Source organism: Hemicordylus capensis, chromosome 4 (genome assembly GCF_027244095.1).
Source record: "Hemicordylus capensis ecotype Gifberg chromosome 4, rHemCap1.1.pri, whole genome shotgun sequence".
In the NCBI taxonomy this organism is placed as follows: domain Eukaryota; kingdom Metazoa; phylum Chordata; class Lepidosauria; order Squamata; family Cordylidae; genus Hemicordylus; species Hemicordylus capensis.
Genome location: NC_069660.1, coordinates 192,944,734 through 192,968,001, shown reverse-complemented (window position 1 = coordinate 192,968,001; position 23,268 = coordinate 192,944,734). Strand labels below are relative to the sequence as shown.

At 41.9% G+C, this 23,268-nt stretch overlaps 1 protein-coding gene across 17 annotated transcripts in view; it reads left to right on the top strand.

The window, feature by feature from the left end:
- Positions 1-23,268, top strand: part of CDH12 (cadherin 12) — a 987,186-nt gene that overhangs the window by 750,997 nt on the left and 212,921 nt on the right. For 16 of the 17 annotated variants that reach the window (XM_053248987.1, XM_053248990.1, XM_053248991.1 and 13 more), the window contains one exon: positions 2,520-2,944. In XM_053248987.1, the coding sequence (XP_053104962.1) occupies positions 2,714-2,944 (231 nt within the window). In that variant the 5' untranslated portion in view covers positions 2,520-2,713. Of the gene's footprint in view, positions 1-1,435; positions 1,535-2,519; positions 2,945-23,268 lie in introns of all 17 variants that reach the window. The other variant, XM_053248989.1, reaches the window with a different exon arrangement.

The following is a 23,268-nucleotide window of genomic DNA, read 5'->3' as shown; positions in this document are numbered from 1 at the left end:
ATAGTTTCTAGTCAACCAACAGAGAACAAAAATCAAGCGGAAACTACTTTGCTTGCAGCAATTCAGTGTCAGAGAAAAGCATATCAAATTTTAATGCATACAAGAATACAAATTTAACAACTAATATCCACTACATCAAGAGAAGAATGTGTCAAGTGCCAGTCCAAACTATGTGCCAGTACCATGCACATCAAATGTATTTGGTGCTTTGTACTACTCTTGTTGCATATGAACAAGAATCCTGTGGCTCTGGGCATGGAACCAGATATGATAACAGACGCATGTTGTTGTGGTCCAGGCCTGATTTATATACTAAATATGCTCATTAGCTAGCATAGAAAATTAGGCCTATCTCATAATGTCACCAAGTGACCAAGTTCTTTTATATAGTGACCATGTAGGATCTGGGCGCAAGGAAGAAAGGAGATCAAACCAATCCTAAATGATTCATTGGGCTTTATTGAGTATAAAAGAATAACAACATCAATCTAGCTGAGCAGAAAGCAGAACATTCTATCAATATTACTAACAGTATTTCAACCCTAGCCAGCACCAATATTCACCCAGTGTTCCTAACTAACATATGTGTGTGTGTTAAATCTTCCTAAAGCCTAATATAATTCAGATATAGATGGGGGGAAAAGTGGGGGGGGGGAAGGTTGAGGACTAGCATGGGTTGGGGATATCAGAAATTAGTAGAGGGGGTGGGGGGAGGAGAAGGAAGGGAAAGGATGGAGGGGTCCAAGGCTTGTGGAGGCAGCATATTACCCAGATCAGAGGCTTGAGAACGGTGGAGCTTTCAGCTGAAGGAGAGAAGCTTTTGGCTGGAGACAGGAGCTTTTGGATCAAGCATGCAGTTTGGTCAGAGCACGGCTGAGAGTAAGAGCACCATGGCTGGGGAAGTCTTGACTTCTCACTGCACAGTGGAAGTCACAGACAGTTCCTGTCGATGGTCAGAGTTCCTGCTTGTTGCCCCGCGGCTTAGCAGCAAACTCTAGGATTGCTCATGAGCAGATCTTGCTTGTAGGCACAAGATTGCTTGTAGGCACAAGACTGCTTGCTCTCTGTCCTGTATTAGCCTCATTCTTTATAGTTGTATTTCCCTTTGATCTTTGATTTGAGTCTATTCAAATCTCCTCATCTTTTCCTGGGTCCCCAAAAGGGTGACAATGCTGTTACCTTCTGGATAATGTCTTTTAATTAGCCAGGATACTGGCCAGTCCAGAGAGATCTCAATCTCATCTTCTGTTAGCTGCTATCTTGAGGAGGGGACATTGCCCAAGGCAAATCTGCATCTCTGAGCTGCAAATGGGCATATTCTCTTGTCCCAGATTTGCAAGCCTGATCCCAAAAGGTGTTAAAGTTTTAGTAAAGTAAAAATTAAAGTCTATCGGTGTTTTATTTGTGTGCATTTACCTATGTTGAATTTCTATAGAGAGCAATTGAGTCAATCATTGACGAAGATTAACATAGACTTCTTGCAACAGGAAAGGGGAGATCAGCCTCTGGCCGCTTCCACAGACATTATCTGATAGTGAGTCACATTTTAGCATTTGGATTGTTCTGGCATGGCTTTTTTGCTTCCTTGAGTACCCATTTCACAATACAATGCTGGATCGCCTCTTCCCTCACAGACCAGTTGAGATCTGGGGTGTCAATTCACCCTGAGTCCAGGCATTAATTCCTGTCTTAATAAAATTGGAACCAGACACAGGCCTGAATTCCACATACTTCTGAGTTGGTACCTCTGGATCTAATATGTTGGGGGGGGGGCGCGTCCCCAACAATGTCATGTCTAGTTAGTGTCAAAATCAAATCTCCATTTCACACTCCTCCATTCCCCATAGTATTTGTTGATGGAAATCTTTTCTGTGAGGTCATCACATCGTTTATTTGTTCCAATGTGGGAGAAGAAAATACATGGGGTGATGATGTCATACAGAGTATTTCTATTCATATACATTAGGGAGAGAGGAGGGAAAACTTGACACAGATGCCAGTTTGGGCAGTTTCACCAACGTGAAAATAATGGCAACATTCTCTGTGAAACCATCCCTGCTTATCTCGTGTTAAAAGAAAGTCCAGTAGACTTTTGCTAATATTTATTTTGTGTGATGCAGATAACTATTATACCTATTGATAATTTCATCCACTTTTGCTTTCAGGATGTTTTTGCCCCACCCCCGCCATGTGAATCCTGAGTAAATAATATCTGATTTCACTGGTGTGTAATGGCTTTATTTTATAACTGGGCCATAAAGGGCAGGCTGCACGCTTCTCTTCAGTCAGACACTAAAATAATACAATGCAGAGGCAGAATGAAGCATTCCTATATTTACTGTGCAGTGTTCTGTTGCATTTCAGTGCTACGACATAAATACCGATAGTACTTCAAGCTTGGTTCCTTGCTTCACTCTCACTCACTGTCTTTGGAAACTAACTAGGTGTGAGAGAGTTTGAAGGAATACTTCCATGTAATTTTATATAATTTCATGTTGCTATGTAAATCTCTTTTATAGGTCCCTTTAGATGGAATTTAATGCGGCAGAAACCTTGTCACCAGAAGGATTAATGTCTGCATTAGCATTTCGGCAATAAAAAAAAAATCCGAAGCTAAGTGGTGGAGGCCCACGGACAGCCTCAAACCTGGATTCTTCAGCTCGACGTTCAGTGTTGGAGTTTTTAATTATTTGCTGTAGGGAAACCATTGCCAATGCTTACAAGGAACTGCTTATCCCTGCTTCTCTGGGTCCTGTTCGATGGAGGTCTCTTAACGCCACTTCATCCACAATCACAACAGACTTTAGAAGCTGAATCAAGGGGAAATGTTGTCACATCGCCAGAAAAAAGAATACCCACCATGCGGGTCAAACGAGGCTGGGTCTGGAATCAGTTCTTTGTGCTGGAAGAATACATGGGCTCCGAACCCCAGTACGTTGGAAAGGTAAATGTTTAATCTTAACCCCCCCCCAAAGCCTTCAGATGACAGTTAATTTTGATATATGTCAGAGATACCTGTTTTGAATCAGTCAAACCTTTTCCAAAACTTAACCCGAGCTGTGTTTTTATATTTGATGGCCAGCAGTTTATGAAATTATGTATTTAATCCTTTATTCTTTCAGGATTCTTGCTGGTTTTCTGTAACTCAAAAAAGCAGGTGTCTACAATCACAAAAATACAGCAGTCACTGAAAGATGAGTTTCCAAGCTGATCAATACTGATTTTTCCATATTAGACGAATAAATACTGAGACGTAAAAATATTTAACTAGTGTTCTTTTAGGCAATTTATAAAACAAAACTCTCTAACAAAATATTTAATTCTTGGAAATGTTAGAACATGAACAGGTAGCATTTTAAAAAAAAATTCTACATGCTGAGTGATTTTCTTTCTCCCTAATTTATATTTCTGTGTAAAATGGAAATACAGGTGAACCCCATTATCTGTGGGGTGCTCTGCTCCACTACAAATGTGGATAATGGAACCATGGATAATGGGGCATTACGTCAATGGGAATGTGGAGGTTAGGTTCCCGGAGGCTGCAAAAGAGTGGAAAAAATGCCAAAAAGAGATGGAAATAAAGTGCCCTACGATGCTTTGCGGGTCTACAGCTGTCCTGCAATGCCCCCGCCCCGGTCCAAAATCTGCCATTTTCTAACAGTTTTTCATGGAATTATTTTTTATGAGCCACAAAAAGGCTCCTTTTCTTAATATGGTGGCCAGAAATGACCTTGGAGGCCATTTCTGGTCATCCTGAAACTGTGCATATGTGGAGATTAACCCTTTAAACCCTTTCCCCCTGTGTATGCCGAGGTCGCATGTTAATTACCTGACAGTGGATAAGCGGAACCACTGATGTTGGGTCCGCTGATGGCAAGATTCGCCTGTAGAAGCCATGGACTCTTCCCCCCCTCCCAAGTATCAAGTGAATTATACTTTGATGTTAACTTTGTGAAGACTTTTTTTCATATACCCATTTTAAAAAACTGGGATGACTCCCTCAAGATACTGCTGCATCTTTTTGAATAAATAATAAATGATCCATTGTCAGTCAGGAGATCCAACTGCTGTGTTCTGAGTGGTGCAGCAATTCATGAATTTAAGTGGATGTTGATTCCATGAATTACTTGGGTGTGCCAATCCATGTCTTTTAAATCCTATAGTGAGCAGTCAAGGGTGTATATTTGAAAGATCTAATATAAACCCATAATGCAGAGACGTCCTGTCAGTTCATTTCTCACTGAAAAACAAATTAAAGGGCCATGTAGGTAACCACAGGTAGGAGATTTTTTAGAGTGGCATGAAAGTGGCATGAGAAAGGCATTGTTGTTTATGAGTAACTCATCCCACTATTACTTCTGGTAACCTTGGGCAGGTTTTGAATTGTTCTAAAAACCTGCAACCTGTTTAACCAGAGACAACAGTCTGTATACCAAGGGCAAAAATGCTTCTATCACAACACTTTAGACTCTAAAAACTGTAATCTGTCTCCACTCTCCAGCTTAATTGTGAAAGCTGTGTTGTAGAGCTGCCTAAAATTATTTTCTGAAAAGAAATGGATTCTGTTTCTGTAATTCTAACAGGCCATAGAACAGCTGAATTTGCTTTGCCTTTGGAAGGCTTGTCTTGTTCATGATGACATTTCTGTTGTGGAAAATAACCTTGACAGTTTGCCTTGATGGAATTGGCTCTTATGCAGGTGTATCTATGTGCGTGTAGTTAGGTAATGTGTGTGAATGAGAAAAGAACACTGGCTAGGACTGCTTTCTTAGTTCATGAATTGCTTGTCATTTTAGGTATTTTTCAGTGCTGGTGTGCATGTCTCTGGGTATCCTAAGGAGGTTATCCACATTTTCACATAAACAAAAAGTATCTTGCATATGGACTCCCACTTGGTGCAAGAAAATATTTAGATAACTTACTGGTACAATGAAATTAAAACATAGGAAATTCCCAGTGCCCTCTGTCTGTCTCTATCAAAACACCAGTTCCTTGATTCCCATATCTTTATAACACATAAGTGTTTTCACACTCACACAGGGCCAGAGTCAGAGGTTGGTATCATTGGGCAATAGCTCAGGGCCCTCAGAAGGTCTAGTGCTGATCACCTCTATGCCCATAGTCTTCATGTGGTTGTGGTGCATCAGCTCTTTCAGGGCCCTCACGAGAGCCCATGGAGGGCATTTTCTGAGGCCCCCCTGAAATCTGGAGCCAGATCTGCACTGAAATGTGACCACGCAGCAAAAATCAAGGAACTGGCTTACAGTGAGGAAGGAAGGAAGCAATGTGTCAGACTCATTCCTCATAACCCAGGGATTGCCCTTGGGAGACACATGGCTTCCCGAACAATCTAAGAACTGGCTTGACTAAGAGGGGAAGCAAGGCATTTCCATCACCACAGCAGCAGAATGCACCACATACTTTATACTTCACATTATTATCGTTTTTGAGCAGGAACAGGTAAACATATTCTGATATGACATTGGCTAATATTAATAAATAAAACCTAATTGTCTACTCCAATGTATGCATAGGTAGATCCCATCCTAATACCCATACAACATGATCTTCTCTGCAGTGAGAGCAGGTGCAGCATCCAGACTAGTGTTGCACTTGTTTAATTTAAGAAAATGCATGACTCTTGTGTGGTTCGCACTGCTCCGCAATGTTGCAGGTGGTTTACCTTTTACTGGACATGATTGTGCAATATGCTCGCTGTGCAACAATTAACTAGTGCGGTGCCCTGTGTTGCATAGGGCACAAGAGGTAGTGCAACATATTCTGCTAGCGCAAGAACTAATCTAGAACAGGATTTCCTTTCTTGTGCAACATCCTTAATGACCTTAGTACAATGACTAACAACATTATGTTAGTGCAACACTAATCTGGATCCTGCTCTTTGTCTCTAAATCAAGTAATACCATATTCCTCAAGTAATGTTTCCTTTACATTTGCCCTCCATTGCTGACCTTGGATTGTTGATGCTACCAAAGAAGAAGTAGTAGGCACAGAGCTGCCCCTCCAAACTCTTACCCCAATTCCAGGGCCTCCACAGCCCCTGGGGGCCCCCAAATCCTCTTTAGTCTGTCCTGGGTGGTGTGGTCGCCTGGTGGAGCATGATAATGCTTAATTTGTAGGGGAGGGGGTCCCTCCAAAGGCCTTTAGATCTGGGCTCCAAAATTACCTAGGTGCACCTCTGCCTCCATAAGTAGCCTTGTCACATTTTCCCCTTTTTCCTTGCAACATGTGGTTCCACTTACCTCCTGACATGACTTTGACATGTTGTGTGTTATTCTGTCCCTGCTCCATGCCATCGGATGCCAAAGTGATGGGGCAATTGGAAATATATGACGTGATAATGTCATGTCATACAAGGCACGTAAATGTTCTCCACATTAAGGGGAGAAAGCAGAGAATGTGAGATAGCATGTCATTTTCCGTCTCTGTCCCATGTCTGCCATTATGTGTGGCTGAATCCTAGGAAATGTTTCAATTTATAGTGACTGGAGTTTATATAAGCTCCTTAAAAAAATAAAGAATTTAACATCAGACTGAGTTTGGAGAGAGTTAGGCCGCAGCTGAAGCAATACATTTATGTTTTAATTGCTTAGAGTAGACCCAAGGTCTTAGCTGAAGACTCAGAATCTTCACAGGGCTGTTGCCTTCAATGCTCTGCTTGTATGTTTCCAAGTGGCATCAAATAGATCATATTAAATAGATCAAGCTAGCTTCGGTTGGCAATAAGATGCTATATTAAATAGATCTAAACCTCCACAGGTGTTTTTTTTAAAAACCTCTGTATTTCTGATTTCTGTATTCATAGAGATGCCTGTCATTTTGCTATAAATAAGGTATTTTTGTGGCGATTTCTAAGCTCCAAGAAAGATGCTTGGCTTATGTGAAGCTTGTATCTATAGCTGCTAGTGTTCTGTGTCTCAAGTTGTAGCAAATTGATGAGGACCAACAGTGGAGCTATATTAGACCTCTGATTAACATGGCCTAATTGTTACTTAGAAATTTTATTGTAAGGAGGGGAGAGCCATAATGATGAAGAAAGAATTATTTGCCACACACACAGCATGCATAATTTCACTTTAAGATAAGTAATATTGATCTATCCTTGAGTACTAAGCATACACTTTAAGCAAATGTGTCCCTAGAGTGTGCCTCTTCTGTCGAGATGATAAAAATAAAATATGGAGGGATTTGGATGATAGGATGCAAAATAATGAATGCATAACAGATACCTCATTAACAAGGAGGCAGGAAGCACAGACCATGATCATGAAAACTGCTTGCAGAACAGGTACTGCACTGACATTTTATAGCTGACTTCATCAAGGCAAGATTTATACCTGTAGAAATGTTTAACTGCAACTAGTTCCTAAGGTCAAATGAACATGATTTTTCCCCCTTGTAATTATTTATCTGCTTGATTTCCTTAAATAAGTAACAGGCTTTTGTTCCAAACTATAGCAATATATATGCAAATAGAGTGGCCCCGTTGTATAGAATGTATTTGTCATTATGTTTGCACTATGGCTGCGGTTAAACACCAGCACAATTTGCACACCACAATGAATCTCTACAACTTTCCCCTACATAGTTTGACAGGGCATATTATATGACTGAAGGAGAGAGGCGGCTAGCAATAGAATGGTTTTGATGGAGATTTTCTTTAGATCTGTTGAATAACAAGGAACTCCATTGGCAGTACCAAGGACATGGGGCTAGGAACTTTGATTGGTAGTGCTTTACAGTGAAGCATCAGTTTGTAGCAATGAGGGGGTAAGACTGGAAGAAGGAGGTGTTTCACTGTTCCCTACCTGTTGCTTTCCTCCACTTGACATGGCATACATACATCTGAGAAGCCCAGCCAGAGGAAAAGCTGCTACTGGGTGGTCGAGGAAAAGTGGAGAGGAACACTTCAGCACTTTCTCTTACCAACCACATCTCTGCTGCAAATTGCTCCTCCTGCTGGAGAAGGGGCAATGGGATCCCATGTTCGTCACTATCCTTGTAATTCCACTCTAATGTGGAATTAGATTGTTCCACTATTCTTGTAATTCCAACCTCATACATTGAGGTTGGTCCACTGTTACAGTCAGTACACTACTGTAATTCTCTGCCATGAGATGTGGTGAGGGCCACAAGCTTGGATGACTTCAAAAGGGGCTTAGACAAATTCATGGAGGACAGGTTTATTAATGGCTACTAGTCTGATAGCTATAGGTCACCTCCAGCCTCAGAGGCGAGATGCCTCTAAATACCAGTGCAGGGAAGCAACAGAAGGAGAGAGGGTGTGCACATACCTCTTGTTTGTGGGCTTCTCAGAGGTACCTGGTGGATACCTCTGTGGGAAACATGATGCTGTGGGAATCAGGATGCTGGACTAGATGAACCTTGGGCTTGATCTAGCAGGGCTGTTCTTATGTTAACTAGAATTTGGCCAGATATTTAAATCTCCTACAAAGCCTAGGCACTAATTCAGACAGTGTATGGGCTGTGGGAGCAACTAATAGCCTTGCAATTTGGTTTGGATTGTGGAGACAGTTGTGTATGGCACACTACCTCCATGCTGGGTCTATGTATTTTGGTCTATGCTAGGCCAATGCATTTTGCCCAATGATGATGGCTTAAAAAAAATCTGCTCTAACCACAAAATTTGCTCTGGTTGTATGAATAAGACTCAGTTATTTTTTCTCAGTTCTGGCCTTATTGAAAGTTGTATGAGTAAGACTCCATGGGAAGGTACTGATTAATATAACTCCATACAATCCCTGCCTGCTCATGGGCCTGCCAGCTGCCCTCCATATTTCTATAAGTGATCATGTTGAGAACACTATCAGGGTTTTTAATGCTATGTTATTATCATCAGATTATATCGTCATGAAGACTGACCCACCCTTTTACTACTTCTGTCATTCCAGTTTTGGCAGTTTTGATTGATTTCCTAGCGAATCAATCCACCATGAATCAGGGCCATCCGCAGGTTTATTCACAAATTGAATTTCCTCTTAAATAAAGGGGCTGATTCAATCGTGAAACAAACCACCCCTGGTTCATGCAAATTGATTAACTACCAATTTGTTTAGGAGATGCTATTTTGTCTCCATGTTTTTCAGTTGCTGATTGGTCTCCTGGCACTGGCTTCTGATTGGCTTGAGATCTCCTTGCTTCTTGATTGGCTAGTTGTCTTCCAAATCAAGCATTGGCTGGGTGAGGGAGCAGGAAGGGCAGAGGTGTATCTAGGGGAAATAGCGCCTAGGGCAAACACTGAAATCACGCCCCCTGTCCAAGCATCTGACACCCATCTTTCAGATAACTTTACCATAATATCAGCTGAAAAATACAAGTCAGGCTCGTTAATCTTTTAATCTTTCAAAAACTATTACAGCAGTGGACTTAGCCAGACCAAAAAATACTGGAAAACTACAAATTTCAGTATGCTAGGACTCATGAAATACTCAAATACTATGTGGAGGTGTACTTGGAAAACTAAATAGAAGTGCCTGTAATTCTCTACTATGTATTGTAGCATCACCATTACATAAGTTTTAAAAATAAATGGAGAATTTGACTTTTCCCAGATACTCTGTAAATAATTAAAGGATATGCAGAGTAAACTGTGTCACTGCTTGGAATATATTCTAGTCTTTCAGAAAGACAGTTAAAATGAGAGAAAGAAAGCAAGAAACTCCCAGTGGGCCTTAATATTAAGGATTTCACACTGATTCAAAGACAAACTCACCATTAATAGCCATATTAGCAAGACATCACATTTAACTCACTTATCACAAGAAGCAAAGTAAGAGCAAATGAATACAATCCTAGCTCAGAAGCATCAGCTCAGTATTCACAAGCCCTGATTCTCTGTACATAGTGCCAATCTGAATATGTGTACAGTGACTTATATTATATGTTATTAATTTTTTACCTGTAGCCCCTTCGGGGGGCTTCCTAAAGGCTGGGGGGTTTGCAAATGTTCCTCCTCCCCCCACTGGCTTCTAGGGCCTCGCAGGGACCACTTGAGCATGTGCAGTGACCATTTTTACTTTTTTTAAAAAATGGCCACTGAAAACAAAATGGCCACCGTGCATGCTCAAATGGCCTCTGCAAGGCCTGGCATGACCTAGGGCCTCACAGAGGCCATTTGAGTATGCATGGTGGCCATTTTGTTTTTGGCAGTCTTTTTTTTAAAAAAAAATAATTTTACAAAATGCGCCCCCCTTCAAGTGGCGCCCAGGGCACATGCCCTGCCTGCCCTACCCCTAGATACGCCCCTGAGGGAGGGGGAAAGCCAAATAGAGAGTTTCAAAAAGTGTATAAGGGGCTGCTTGGAGGCAGAAATAGCCTTTGCTTTTGTTCCTCAGGAGAGGAATGAAGTTGGATCAAAGATAGAGTGAGACTGCAGCAGCACTGAGCAGAGTTAATGACCTACTCACCCAGATAAAACTCAAAATTCATTAAAAATCACCTGGTTGCCTGATTGCTTTGTTGGCTGGGTGGTAAGTAGGTTGGGTAACGCCCTACCAGACAATCACTGTGATGTCCCTAGGACCTACCTTTGGGGAACAATGGGGTGATTCAGGTTCTTCATTGTTCCCTATGGGGGTGATTCACGAACATTTTGCAAATTTCTGATTTGATTCATCGAATTGAACCAGCCGGCTGTGGCTGGCTAGTTCAGCAAATCTATTTGTGATTCATGCACACTCGTAGTTGTGTTTACTGAAGAGTTAACTAATCTGCATTAGAATATTGATTATATACCTTCTTCGATGATCCTCTGATGGATCTTTTGACTGCAATGATTATATGCCCTTTGCAATGATTCCCCATCTCAGTCATCTCCACACTCATGAATATCATCTTAAATTATAAAAGTCAAAAGGTTTGTTGCTACCTCAAACTGCAGTGAGCAGGAGAGAAAGGGAGTATGTTAGATACTTTTAAAACATGACACAAAAATATTCACCACAGAAAGGTTGTGGGTGTCCAGCTAATAGCCTGTAGGTCAAAGTGCATGCATCAGTTAGCAACAGATGTTTGGATACCCTTTCAAGCACTATTTTAATACATCCTGGAATTTAAAATACATGCCAACACCATTATTAAATCAGACAAGGTGACACAATGGTTAAGAAATGACTTAGAAATACTTTATGACTACAAAATACATTTGAGCCTACTACCTATCTTTTAAAAAGTGCATGCATTATTAATTTTGTTACATGTTAACCACTAAAATAACTTGCCGTAAGTATCATCCATTTTAATTTAATTTCGCCGTATGTGCCTTCCCTTCATTCTCCTCAACACAGTCCTTGCAAATTCAAATCATCTTTAAAGTTCTTCCCAGTTAGGAAAGTAGGGCAGCATATGCCAACATTGGCAGGTTTTGATAACATGACCAATGTCAGCATATTGTCCCCCAGTCCCAGTCATGGAAATCTCCAAGCTTTGGGAACCAGAGGTTTTGTGCTTTCTGAACCTACCCTATATGTGTAAGGTTCTTCAAGATAAATCAAAATCCTTACAGCTGGAAAGAAACTGGAAGGTACAGGTCAACTCCATTAAAATTCTTGGGAGTTTTGCCACTGACCTCTGTGGGAGGCTGATTTCAGATGTACTGTCCAATCACTGTATTTCAGATGTATTCATTCCATTGTCCAGAATTAACTTTTCAATTACCTTTTTAAAAGTAATTTTTCTGATCAGGCAGCTTTCAGGGCATGCTACTCCAAAAGGTGCAGTGATAGTTAATGTTACTTACTATAGAGCTGCAGCACTAACAATATCTCTGTAATATATAAATAGAGCTTTAATGGGCCTATTAAATCAGCTGCCAATTTTGCTAACATTTTGGGATGACTATTTTTGAAGCCACCTGGAAGAGGACTGACGGGATTTGCAGCAGTTGTGTCAGATGCTATCAGCCAAAACTCTCAATCCATTTTATTTTGGAGTGGGGTTTTTTTTGTTTTAGAAGAATATCTTTAAAAGTCTCAGGTTGCAGAGACTGATAGTCAAGTTCATGTTTAGAGAGTATGAAATAGTGCTTGAGGTTGACACTTCCAAACCCGTTGCTAAAAAATCTTTGTGACAGTGTGCTTGGGCCATTGTAACCCAAGCTGCTAATCAGATATTTTCTGCCTTCATTGATTGATTGATTGATTAAGTGCTGTCGGGTCGGTGTCGACTCTTAGCGACCACATAGATAGATTCTCTCCAGGATGATCTGTCTTCAACTTGGCCTTTAAGGTCTCTCAGGGTGCACTCATTGTAGTTGTAATCGAGTTGCTTGCTGCTGGTCATCTTCTTCTTCTCTTTCCTTCAACTTCCCCCAGCATTATAGACTTCTCAAGGGAGCTGATTATTTGCATCATGTTCATACTATACTTCATACTATATTGTAATATGAGCTTGGGAAGGAAATCTTCCAGCTATATTTATTTATTTGTTTGTTTGTTTACATTTATATCCCGCTCTTCCTCCAAGGAGCCCAGAGCTGTGTACTACATACTTGAATTTCTCCTCACAGCAACGCTGTGAAGTAGGTAAGGTTGAGAGAGAAGTGACTGGCCCAGAGTCACCCAGCTAGTATCATGGCTGAATGGGGATTTGAACTCAGGTCTCCCCGGTCCTCGTCCAGTCCATATATAAGTTGAGACATTTTTAACCATCTGGGGAAGAGCAGATCTAGAGGTTTGTTGTTGTTTTTCCAAATTTCGGGCCTAATTGTGTTAGTAATTTGACTTATGTTTAACAGAGCTTAAGCACTGTAATGGCTGTCAACAAATTGCAGCAATGGGGAAACCTGCCAAAACACTGTTTTCTCATCCTCTGCTTCAAAATAGCATTGGGGCTTCCTTGTAGTCCACAGCAGCACAGTGTTATGGAGCCCTAACACTGCACATCATGCAAGCCAGTGTATATTCAACTATAATACCAGAATAGTTAAAAGTTTTCTTCCTTTCTCTACAAAACTGGCCTATAGGATCCAATACTTAAAATAAAAATCAGGTACATAAGACTGCCATTATCATGTCCAAACAAAGGCTTTGTGAGAGGGATGCTTCTGAAATTTTCCTCATCCTAATTTCTCTCCAGATTTTGGAGTCCCCAGTTATCTGGTTTTATTTTCAAAGGGCAACAGATTCATTAAGATTTATTCACGGTTGCTCTTTTATTTCTGAACTGTGTATAGAGCACTGTGCATGCATAATTTTCAGTTCATTCATTTCATTTGTTCACACCTCTGCAATGTATCGCCAATGTGCATTGAGAAAATGATGCAAGAAAGTAAAATATGTTTTTGTTTATTGTATCAGATTGTTGTATCAATCTTCTCTTTGTGTGGTGTTTTAACAATACACAGGATCACATAGCTACAACAATATAACACCTCACAAAAAGAACATTGATGCATCAAGATTACTTCAAGATTGCTTTTTTTGCAGTGTGTTTTCAATGCACACAAGCTCATCTGTATAGGGTGTGTGAGCGTCTCAGTTCAAACCAGGCTCGAAATTGAACTGGCTCGGCTCGACACCGCACAGGTTCCGAGCTCTACTGCTAAAGGAGAATCTGGTGAGGATTTCCCTTTACCAGTAAAGGGGTGGGGATGTACAGGTAGAGGGCAGGAGGGGAGTCATTTAGTACTTACAAGACACATTGGTGGTGCCTGCCACAGGCAGTGTAGGGTGGTGGATGCTCCCCCCTGTACCAACTCTGTACCAGCCTCCCTCAGAGTAGCCAGGCTTCTCTGGCCTGGTTCAGGCCTTCTCGAGCCTGGTTCAGGCCTCTGTGCATGCGTGGAGGCCATTTTAGTGACCTCCATTTATGTGCTGAGAACATTAGCGTGACCATGCCAATGGCCTCTGCACATGCATGGAGGTCACTAAAATGGTCTCCACATGTGAACAGAGGCCTGAACCAGGCTGGAGGAGGCTCAAACTGGGCCATAGGCAACCCTGGATATTTGGGGGAAGCTGGCGGGAGTGGGGGGAGCTATCGCCACTATCCCTCTCATGGCTACCACTGCCACTGAAGCTAATGGGGCTTGTAAGTAATAAATGACTCCCCTTCCTCCTGCTCTACTTTTAGGGAATCACCTCTGCCCCTTTACTCTGCCCCTTTCCCTCACCGGATTCCCCTTTACCTATAGAGCTCTGAAGTGGTTCAAACTAGTTCAACCAGAACCAAAGCCAAGCTGGGTCAGTTCAAATGAAGTTTGGATTTGAACCAATTTGTGCACATCCTGACATCTGTACCAGAGAGAAAGAAAAGATGCAAACCAACTGAAGGAACTGAAACTTATGTCAAGCTGTAAATACTTCAGTTCCACAATTAATTTTGAAATTCTCCTAGGCCTGGTTTGGACAATATGTTCAAATGACCCTGTTATGGGGTCCAGAATTAGGACCATTGGAATACCCATTTGGCACCCTTTTTAGAGGTGCCTAGCTTGGTTTGACCTGTGTTAGAAGAGTCCAGGGAAGAAGCAGTTCTTAACACTAGTAATAGCTTTGCAAGTCAGTTAGGGACAAAGCATGGCTTGTGCATCCTGCCCTCTTGGATACTCTGATACTTCAATCCCCTGATATACCAATCCAGACAATGTGTAGTATTTTATTGTTGCCGATATTGTTAAAACACCACACCAGGATATCATTCCCACCCCCCACCCCGATACCCCATTCCAGACTTTCCTCACGGCCATTCCAGAATATACCTGAAACTTTCAAATTAGTTTTCCATGGCTTGTCTCCTTTTCCAACACGTATCTGTATACCTCATATAGTTGTTAAAACCTATCAGTTTCTCTTCATTTCTCCTTCCTGGATCAGCCTAAGCAATAGAACCAACAAGCCCCCAGACATTTAATTCCCTGAGCCCCCTCATCTCCTATCTGACCATTCTGAATCCATTGTTCCATTGTTTCCAGTCAGGAATTCTTACAGATAACCATTAACCTGAAGGGACCCTAGAAAGGACCAATTTTGAAGTCTGTTAGCCCCTCTGCTTTCCGTCCTTTCACCTTAGCTTCGTTTGTTGACTTCTCTGGTGATTTTTGCCACATCATCCTTCCTTCTCACCTCTAGCTACTCAAGCCTTCATCATTCCAAAGTAGACCTCTGGTCCTATTATCAGAGGCCCCTTGGTAAATTGAGGACCACTGTCACATCAGGTCTCATTTCCAGGTTCTCAACATCAACCTTTCATTTGCATAACCCCACCTCAGGATTCACTTGGTAGCTGGAGAACCCAACTGTGGCCCTCTTTCAAAAGAACAAATCTGTTTCTCCCCGATCTTGCCTAAACTCTTTACTTAAACCCATTTGGAGTTCTTTTCTTCTCCATTCTGCTTGTATCTCTGGTTCTCTGGACTGGCTTAACCTACTTCCTTCACCCAAATTTATTTGTGTTTCTCTTCCTTTGTCCCCCTCTGCCTTCTCTGGATCTCCAAACTGACTTGGATCTACTTTTCTGACCCAAATCTGCTCAGGTCTTCTTTTCCCTTTGCTCCACTCCTTCCTCTAGTTCTTTGGATTGACTCAATCCACTTTCTCCAACCCAACTCATGCAAGTTCTTTCCCTGCTTTCCCCTCCCCTCCCCCATCAAACTCTTAAACAACTCAATCTTCTTTCTTTACCTGGAATCTCTCAGGTCTGCCCTGTCTTTCCTTCCTTTCTCTCTCCGGAGCTCTGTACCAACTCAATCTACTTTCTGTTCTTGAACGTGTTCAGGGTAGCTTTCCTTCTCTCCCTCAGCCTTCTCCCCGTTCCCTTGACAGACCTCACCTTATCTCTTTCTCTGAACTTCTTGGATCTTTTCCCTCCCTATCTCCCCTCTCTGGGCTGGTTCTAGCATCAACCCTTCTCGTTTCTTCTATTGGATCATTTCACTGACTTGCCCCTGCTAAATAGACCTTCCCATCACCACTTGTCTTCCCACATCCCCTAAGTTATAAGCACCCAAGTAGCAACAATATACATGCAAAAGTTAAGTATTAGAGCCCAGACACATGAATGCCTAAGAGTCTGTGTAACATGAGAATACCCACGTGTTCAATGAGTCAAACTTCCACTTTGTATTCAATAAAATGTATTTTTGTTTTATAAAATAAAAAATAGAATCCTTTGGTTATTATGATTTTCTTGGGAAACTTCCTGCTTTATAACCATGCCTTCAGGGTCTAAAGAAGGATTGACTAGTAGCCCTTGTAAGAACCCCAACCACTTCATGTTGCAGGGCACTAGTACACATTTCCTTCTCCCTCTCCAAACATGCTGTCCAACAGCCCTTTGGAAGCTGCCTTATACCAAGTCAGACCATTGGTCCATGTAGCTCAGTACTGTCTACTCTGTCTGGCAGCGGCTTCTCCAAGGTTGCAGACAGGAGTCTCTCTCAGCCTTATCCTGAAGATGCCAGGGAAGGAATTATGACCCTCATAATCACATGGGAGGTGTGATTAATCCAAATGATTCTTCACATGCAATTCAATACTACATTTTATTTAAATGCATGTGTGACGAGGAAAGCAGATGAAACTATGAGGTTGTGGGACAGTGCATTAAGAGGGAAGCAAGATGTGAATACTCAGATCCTTTATCATGTGGTGGGCATGGGTGATCAGACAAATAATCTAAACCAGCCCACAGTTAAACCAGGATTCAGGAGCAATAGAATGCAAGGAAGAGCAAACTGGGGAAATAGAATGGGGAAAATCTTCCCTGTCTTTGCCTTTGATAGCTGCACATTAAAGACATAGATCAGATCTGCCAACAGAGATTCAGTGCATGCAGTTGACAACATGACAACATGGCCAAACTTGGGGAAGCTGTATGCCAATATTATTTAAAAGCAATATAGAAGTACTTTGCATAATTTATTCTGATTGCAGCATATGTACTATTGGCACAAAGCTGTGTTAATGCCTTCCACTGTTATGTTCTGGTATGTGGTTTATCCCACTTATTTCCCAACACAGCAATAACAGCTGCTTCAGAAAGAAGCTGAAATAGCAGTCTGGTGTTCTCATTATTCATATGCATGATGTCAGTTTCAAGGATATAGAACAGATGATGTTGCATGGACTATTGCTTGAAACATATGTTAAATCGGGCCTTTGATAAGGATATTACAATTGTTCACTTGTTGGCTCTGGATTGAGCATTGGAATTATATCTAATGAGCAGTAGTTTTAGTACTGTAAGCCATTTCAATATTAGAAATAAGTGAAACCACCTTGTTCCTCTCTGGAAAGCTTGACTCAGACTTCCACATTCAGAGGCGGCTATAATTTCTGAATCCCATCTTGATCCAGTATCCATTATGATCTGCCTTCTGAGCCTCACAGAAATCTCTGGCACATCACATGATATTACCAACCCATGCAATACCCAAGAGGCTTCTATATATGTGTGGCAAGGCCCCATGATTATTTGATTAAGTCCCTGCACTTTGGGTTTACCCAGCTTTCATTGTCTAATTAATATATTTCATGAGACAATGAAATTTGCACCAAAGACTTTCCTATCAGCATCCTGGCCACATTCTCATAAGGATGAGGAGCAAATTTAAAGAGTTAACTGCAATTTCTGAATTCCACACGCTCCCATGGAGTGTGATGTGACAATCTGGAACGTCTTGCAGGCAATCCTGTGGCAGTTAAGCAGCATTTAACCAGGATCAATAACCAGGATCTGATCCATGCTCCACAAGTGTGTGGAACTCAGTGATTGCAGTTAATTCTTTCACTGCACTCCGTGCAATTGAGGGAACATGGCCCCTGTAACAGAATTACTCATTAAGGCTCAAGATCAAGCCACGCCACCAGCTCCATTTCCCATACTGACCCTTAGGTATCTGCATGCACAAATGCATTTCATATAATGCTCATGTATTAAAATGAGGAAGTATTACAACAGGAGCATTTACTTTGTCTCTTGGATGCTATTAACATTTTAAAGGTGATTCTGTTTTTGAACAGGAGAATAAATATGATAGAATATGGCAAGTTCAGGAAGGTAGGTGAAAGGATTGATAGATGTAATTTTTAGTGGGGGGAAACAAGTGTAATCCTAATTTTTTAATTTTTTTTACAATAAAGGGAACAAAGAAAACGGTTGAACTGTATCATTATGTTCGTCATACCAATATTGAATAAAATTATCCAGTTTTCAATTAATGTGTCTTTGTGGAGAAATGGACTAGTTAGCCTTACCATTCTGCAATCTGTCCAATTTTATTTTAATTTAAGAAGACACTCATTATAGTAGGGGCTTCACTGTTCTTCCACTTTAGTTGCATTACACTTCTTACAGGACATAACATGTTTGACACAAATACTACCTCACATGTTTCATTTCTATCCTTCAGATAATTGGAAGGTGAAACCAATGGATTTATTGGGATTCACACTTGAATGCCTCCTTAATTCATTCTCTAGCTTTTTGCCAGTAGAGCTGAATCTTCTTGCAATACTTCTATGCATGTACAAATCTGTAGGCCCTATGTAATACCTGCAATAACTCACATGTTCTAAAGCACGGGTTGTTAGGGGGTTTACAGTGTTAAACAGCTTTGAAATGCAACTTTTGTTGAGATTTCAGTGTTATATCTTTGGAACTACAACTACACTATTTATATACCAACAAAAGTTTCCCAAATGGTTTACATAGAAAAATAAATACATTCTTAAAAGGCTCATGGTTTAAAATGAAACACAAGAAAGACACCAGCAACAGCTACAGGAGGGACACTGTGCTGGGGCAGGATAGGGCCAGTCGCTCTCCCCCTGCTAAATATAAGATAATCACCACTGTAAAAGGTGCCTCTTTACTCAGTTAGCAGGTTTTTCAATATCAATTTTAAGGATATTTGATACAGATAATACTCTTCATTCCAAGTATATGCCAGTGATAGATGTCTTCCTTTTCGTAAATAACCACTTCTTGTCTGCACAGCTATATTTGACATAAACCTTTGGTTTTCTGAAACAGAAAGTCATAGAAACCTGTTCAAAGCATCGGGCCATGTACAATCAAATGATTGTGAAGGGAGGAATGGAATCATGCCTGCTGGACCTGCTCCCTGACCTTTAAACATTGCTCGGACCTTATCAACCAGGGCTGATCTACTTTGGCCCTCCTGCACATGTTCACCTACAACTATAATCCCTGACTATTGGCCACTGTGGTTGGGGATTATGGGAGTTGTAGTCCAAAAAGAGCTGGAGGGCTGAAGTTGAGCAACCCTATTCCAAACAGAGTTGTATGACCATAGGTTCCATTTAGAAGACCTAGTCAACACATTCCCTCTTCTACCCATTGACTCTACACACTTTGATTGTCTGAAAAGGGCTTATGTGTACTATTTATAATGTTCAGAACAATTACAGAGGAATTTCAGCTTTACACAATCAAGAACCCAAGATGCTGTTGGACCCAGTATTAATATTTAGAAAGCCTTTATTAAGAGCATAATGCTGGACCTTCATACATGTCTCCCCCCAATGGAAAAGTGAGGGTTGTTTTGTAGTCTGTACAGCATACTAAAGATGCATCATAAGCTGACATATGCACATAGAAATATGGTGAATGGAATTGCAGTAGCTTGAAAATAGAATCTATAAGTTACATGCAAATAGCTTGATGACTGCTTTTCCTAGGGGGTATATGGTATGTGGAGGGGAGTTTGGAGTGAAAAAGCAGTGGGTGGGGGGAGGTGCCTGACCTGTCCAGCTTTTTCTGTCTGGTTGCTTTTTCAGCTCTTGGGGATTCCAAACACATGTTTTGATAGACAAATACACATGGAAGCCTACAGGGAGTGATGGTAGCTGGGCTGTGATTTGAAGCAAAAAAGTGAGGGGTGATCACCCCTTCCCAAAACTACTTTCCCTAGGGAAACCAGCCATCAGGATTTTTGTGAGTAATGTGCAGTTAGGCTGGAGAGACAGGGGACCATGAATAGTGTTCCAGAGAGAAAACTAGGGGTTGCTTCTCAAAATATCGACATATTTTTAAAACAAGTATCACACCAGTTTCATTTTTGTTTCATCAAGAGGTGACAATGGGACAAAAGTAGTGTCTGGGCACTGAAGCCCCCTTCAGATGATCAAAAACAGGATACGGGGAAACAGGAACATGCTGCCTAGCCATGCCTCCCCCAGTGCTGACACACTCTTTAGGCACACCCACACATCCCTTGCTCTCACCAGCTTCAGAGTTTTCCTGCAGAGGCAGACGCTGGATATGGGAAAAGCAGGGGCTGTGGCTAGTGGGCACACTCCCACAATCCCCTGTACCTAGATACAACATACCCAGTTTCTGAGTGCTTGGAGGGGGCTCATGTGAAGTGATACCTCTCTCAAACCACATAGGAAGGAACATAGGAGGCTGCCTTATACCGAGTCCATGGATCTAGAATCCATATAAACTACATAAGGACAGATCTCCCCTGCTAACTGAGCAAAGAGGCACCTTTTTAAAGTGGCGATTCTCTTTATTTAGCAGGGGGAGAGTAACTGGCCCTATCTGTCCCCAGCACAGCATCCTTCCAGTGGCTGTTGCTGGTGTCTATCTTATGTTTCTTTTTAAGATTGTAAGCCCCTTGGGGACAGGCAGCCATTTTATTTATTTATTTATATCTATGTAAACCACTTTGGGAACTTCTGTTGAAAAGTGGTATATAAATATTCATTGTATTGGTATTTGTATTTGAGTCAGACCATTGATCCATCTATCTCAGTATTGTCTACACAGACTGGCAGCAGCTTCTCAACGTTTGTAGGCAGGAGTCTCTCCCGGTGCTATCCTGGAGATGCCAGGGAGGGAACTTGGAACCTTCTGCATATAAGCAGGCAGATGCTCTTCCCAGAACAGCCCCATCCCCTAATGGAATATCTTACAGTGCTCACATGTAGTCTCCAATTCAAATGCATACCAGGGTGGACCTTGCTTAGCAAAGGGAAGAATTCATGTTTACCACCACAAGACCCTCTCCTATAGATTACTCTCTTTAGCATCAGAGTGATCTTATGCTGTAGATTTTCAACATACCTTATTTTTTGAGGCACAGAGAAACCATATGTATTTCCCCTGAAATGTTTTTGGGGGAGGCAGTTCCTGGGGAAAAAAGTGGGATTCTTCCTCTAAAAGTTAACATAAGATGGTTATCTTAGGAAATCCTACATACAATCAACATTTTTGAACAAAGCTAAGGAAATGTGTATTTCTTTTCATTTCCGTAAACAAGTGGATCATACACACATAGGTGCAGCCATTAAGGGGAGACAGAAATGCCCAGGTTCTGCAAAAAAACCTGGTTGCTCTGATTATAAGCATAGGGCTTGCTTCTAGCTAGAGAAGTGTAGAAGGAGAACCTGTGAGAAGTTCTACTATTCTTATCAGAAAGCATTTTGATTCACTCAAAATATCTTGGATATGGTTCCTAACTAGTAACCTCTAACATTTATCTTGAAATTTCACAGCTGTGTTTCAATTTGTGTGTGTTTCAAGTGTTTCAGCAGCTGTGACACTGTTGGAGAACAAGGCTGCTTACAATTCTGTGGAAATTGGAAGGGATATAAGTAGTTGCATTCCTGAAGAAAAAAAGGGGAAAGGCTTCATTGTCTACAAATCCAGCCCTGCCCTGTAAAACTGAATTCCATTTCATCTAGGTGATGAAATGGAATTCGCACACAGAGCCGGGTCTCCCAATCCTTGAGACCCGGTTTGGTGGGGTGAGCAGGGAGGGAGCCCTGGGCGGCCAGATCGGCCACCCACACAATTGCCAGCTCCATGACATAGCCGGCGGGGGCTGGGGAGCTCGGGAGCCGCGCCCCCCCGAAAGCCCCAGTATGCCTTGTGTGAACATGCAGGGCATACTGGGGAGACCCCCGGAGTTGGGAGGCGGATTTTCGCCTCCTCTCTGGGGGTTTACTCATGAGTAGGCACAGCATGAAGCCGCGCCGTGGCTACTCACGATCTAGGAAACCAGGTTTGTGGAGTGCTCGCTGGTTTTGGGGAAGAGGTTCTTGATAGGGGTGTGCATGGTCCGGAGTCCACCCCCGGTCCGGCAGGGGGGGACTGTGACGCGCGCTCGTCTCTGACGCGCCACGCAGGGCACATGCGCCGCTAGCGCTTGTCTCTTTTAAGCCTTAACTAACAACGACGGGAGCAGGGGCAGCAGGGAGGAACTCTGCCGCCCCAAGAAGATTTTTCAACAGACCAGCGCTGGAGGGGGAAGAGCGGCGGGGGGTAAGTACTACCACTACCACCCCGCTTAAAGTCACAGTCCCCTGCCCATCCGGACCGCCGGACCAGTCTGGCGGTCTTTCTCATGGGCCGGACCAAAACCATGCACACCACTAGTTCTTGAGCGGGTTACCCGCTCTAGAACCACTGGGCTCGCAGCCGAGCCCGGTGGTTCTGACGATTGGGAAAAGTCGGGCTAGGCTTTCCTGGCCCGATTTTCCCCAATTGTGGGAATAGCCCCACAATCTTGCCTCAGTACTGCAAGATCCATGCAATAGATACCTTGAATTAATCCCTGCCATATTGTACCCAAACTATTTATCATGTTGTTACTTGTTTATCTAGCATCATCACTATGCATGGCATTTTACAAAATAGAAAAAGACATGTCTTCCACATTTGCAATCTATAATTCCATACAAGGAGGGAAATAGAGGAAGGGGTTAACCGGGGAAGAATTTGACTATTTCAGCAATACATTATATTGATATGAACATATTGCTATGAAATGAGCAGAGACTAAGTAAAATGGCAAAAGAGGGAGAAATTGCTTCATTCATCATACTGCAACTTGACAAAGTGCTCAGTAAAATCATGTGTCCCTGCATTCCTATTCAAGATTTTGTTTTGTTTTATTTCTTCCTAGGAAGCTTAACAACACCAAACTATCATCTGTTAAACCAAAATTGCTGTTTTAAGCTAGTTTATTTGTATTGACTTGTGGAAAGAGATCAGTGAATCTCAAGTAATTCTACTTCACTGGATTGTGGATTTGGCTGTATAGCTCCCTCCACAGTCTCTGTAAGCCACCTCTTCCTGAGTTGTTTGGTTATAATGAAACTGTTGACCTTAAGGGTGAGACTTGTGAGAACAAGAGATGGCTTTCTCAGCAAGAGGTTGTAAACTTTTAGGACTTTCAACCTCAGCAGAATAAAGTGCCCACAAATCTTACTGTTTCTGAAAGTGTGTGTGCTACAATTGTAGCTTTTCAGCAGTGAAATA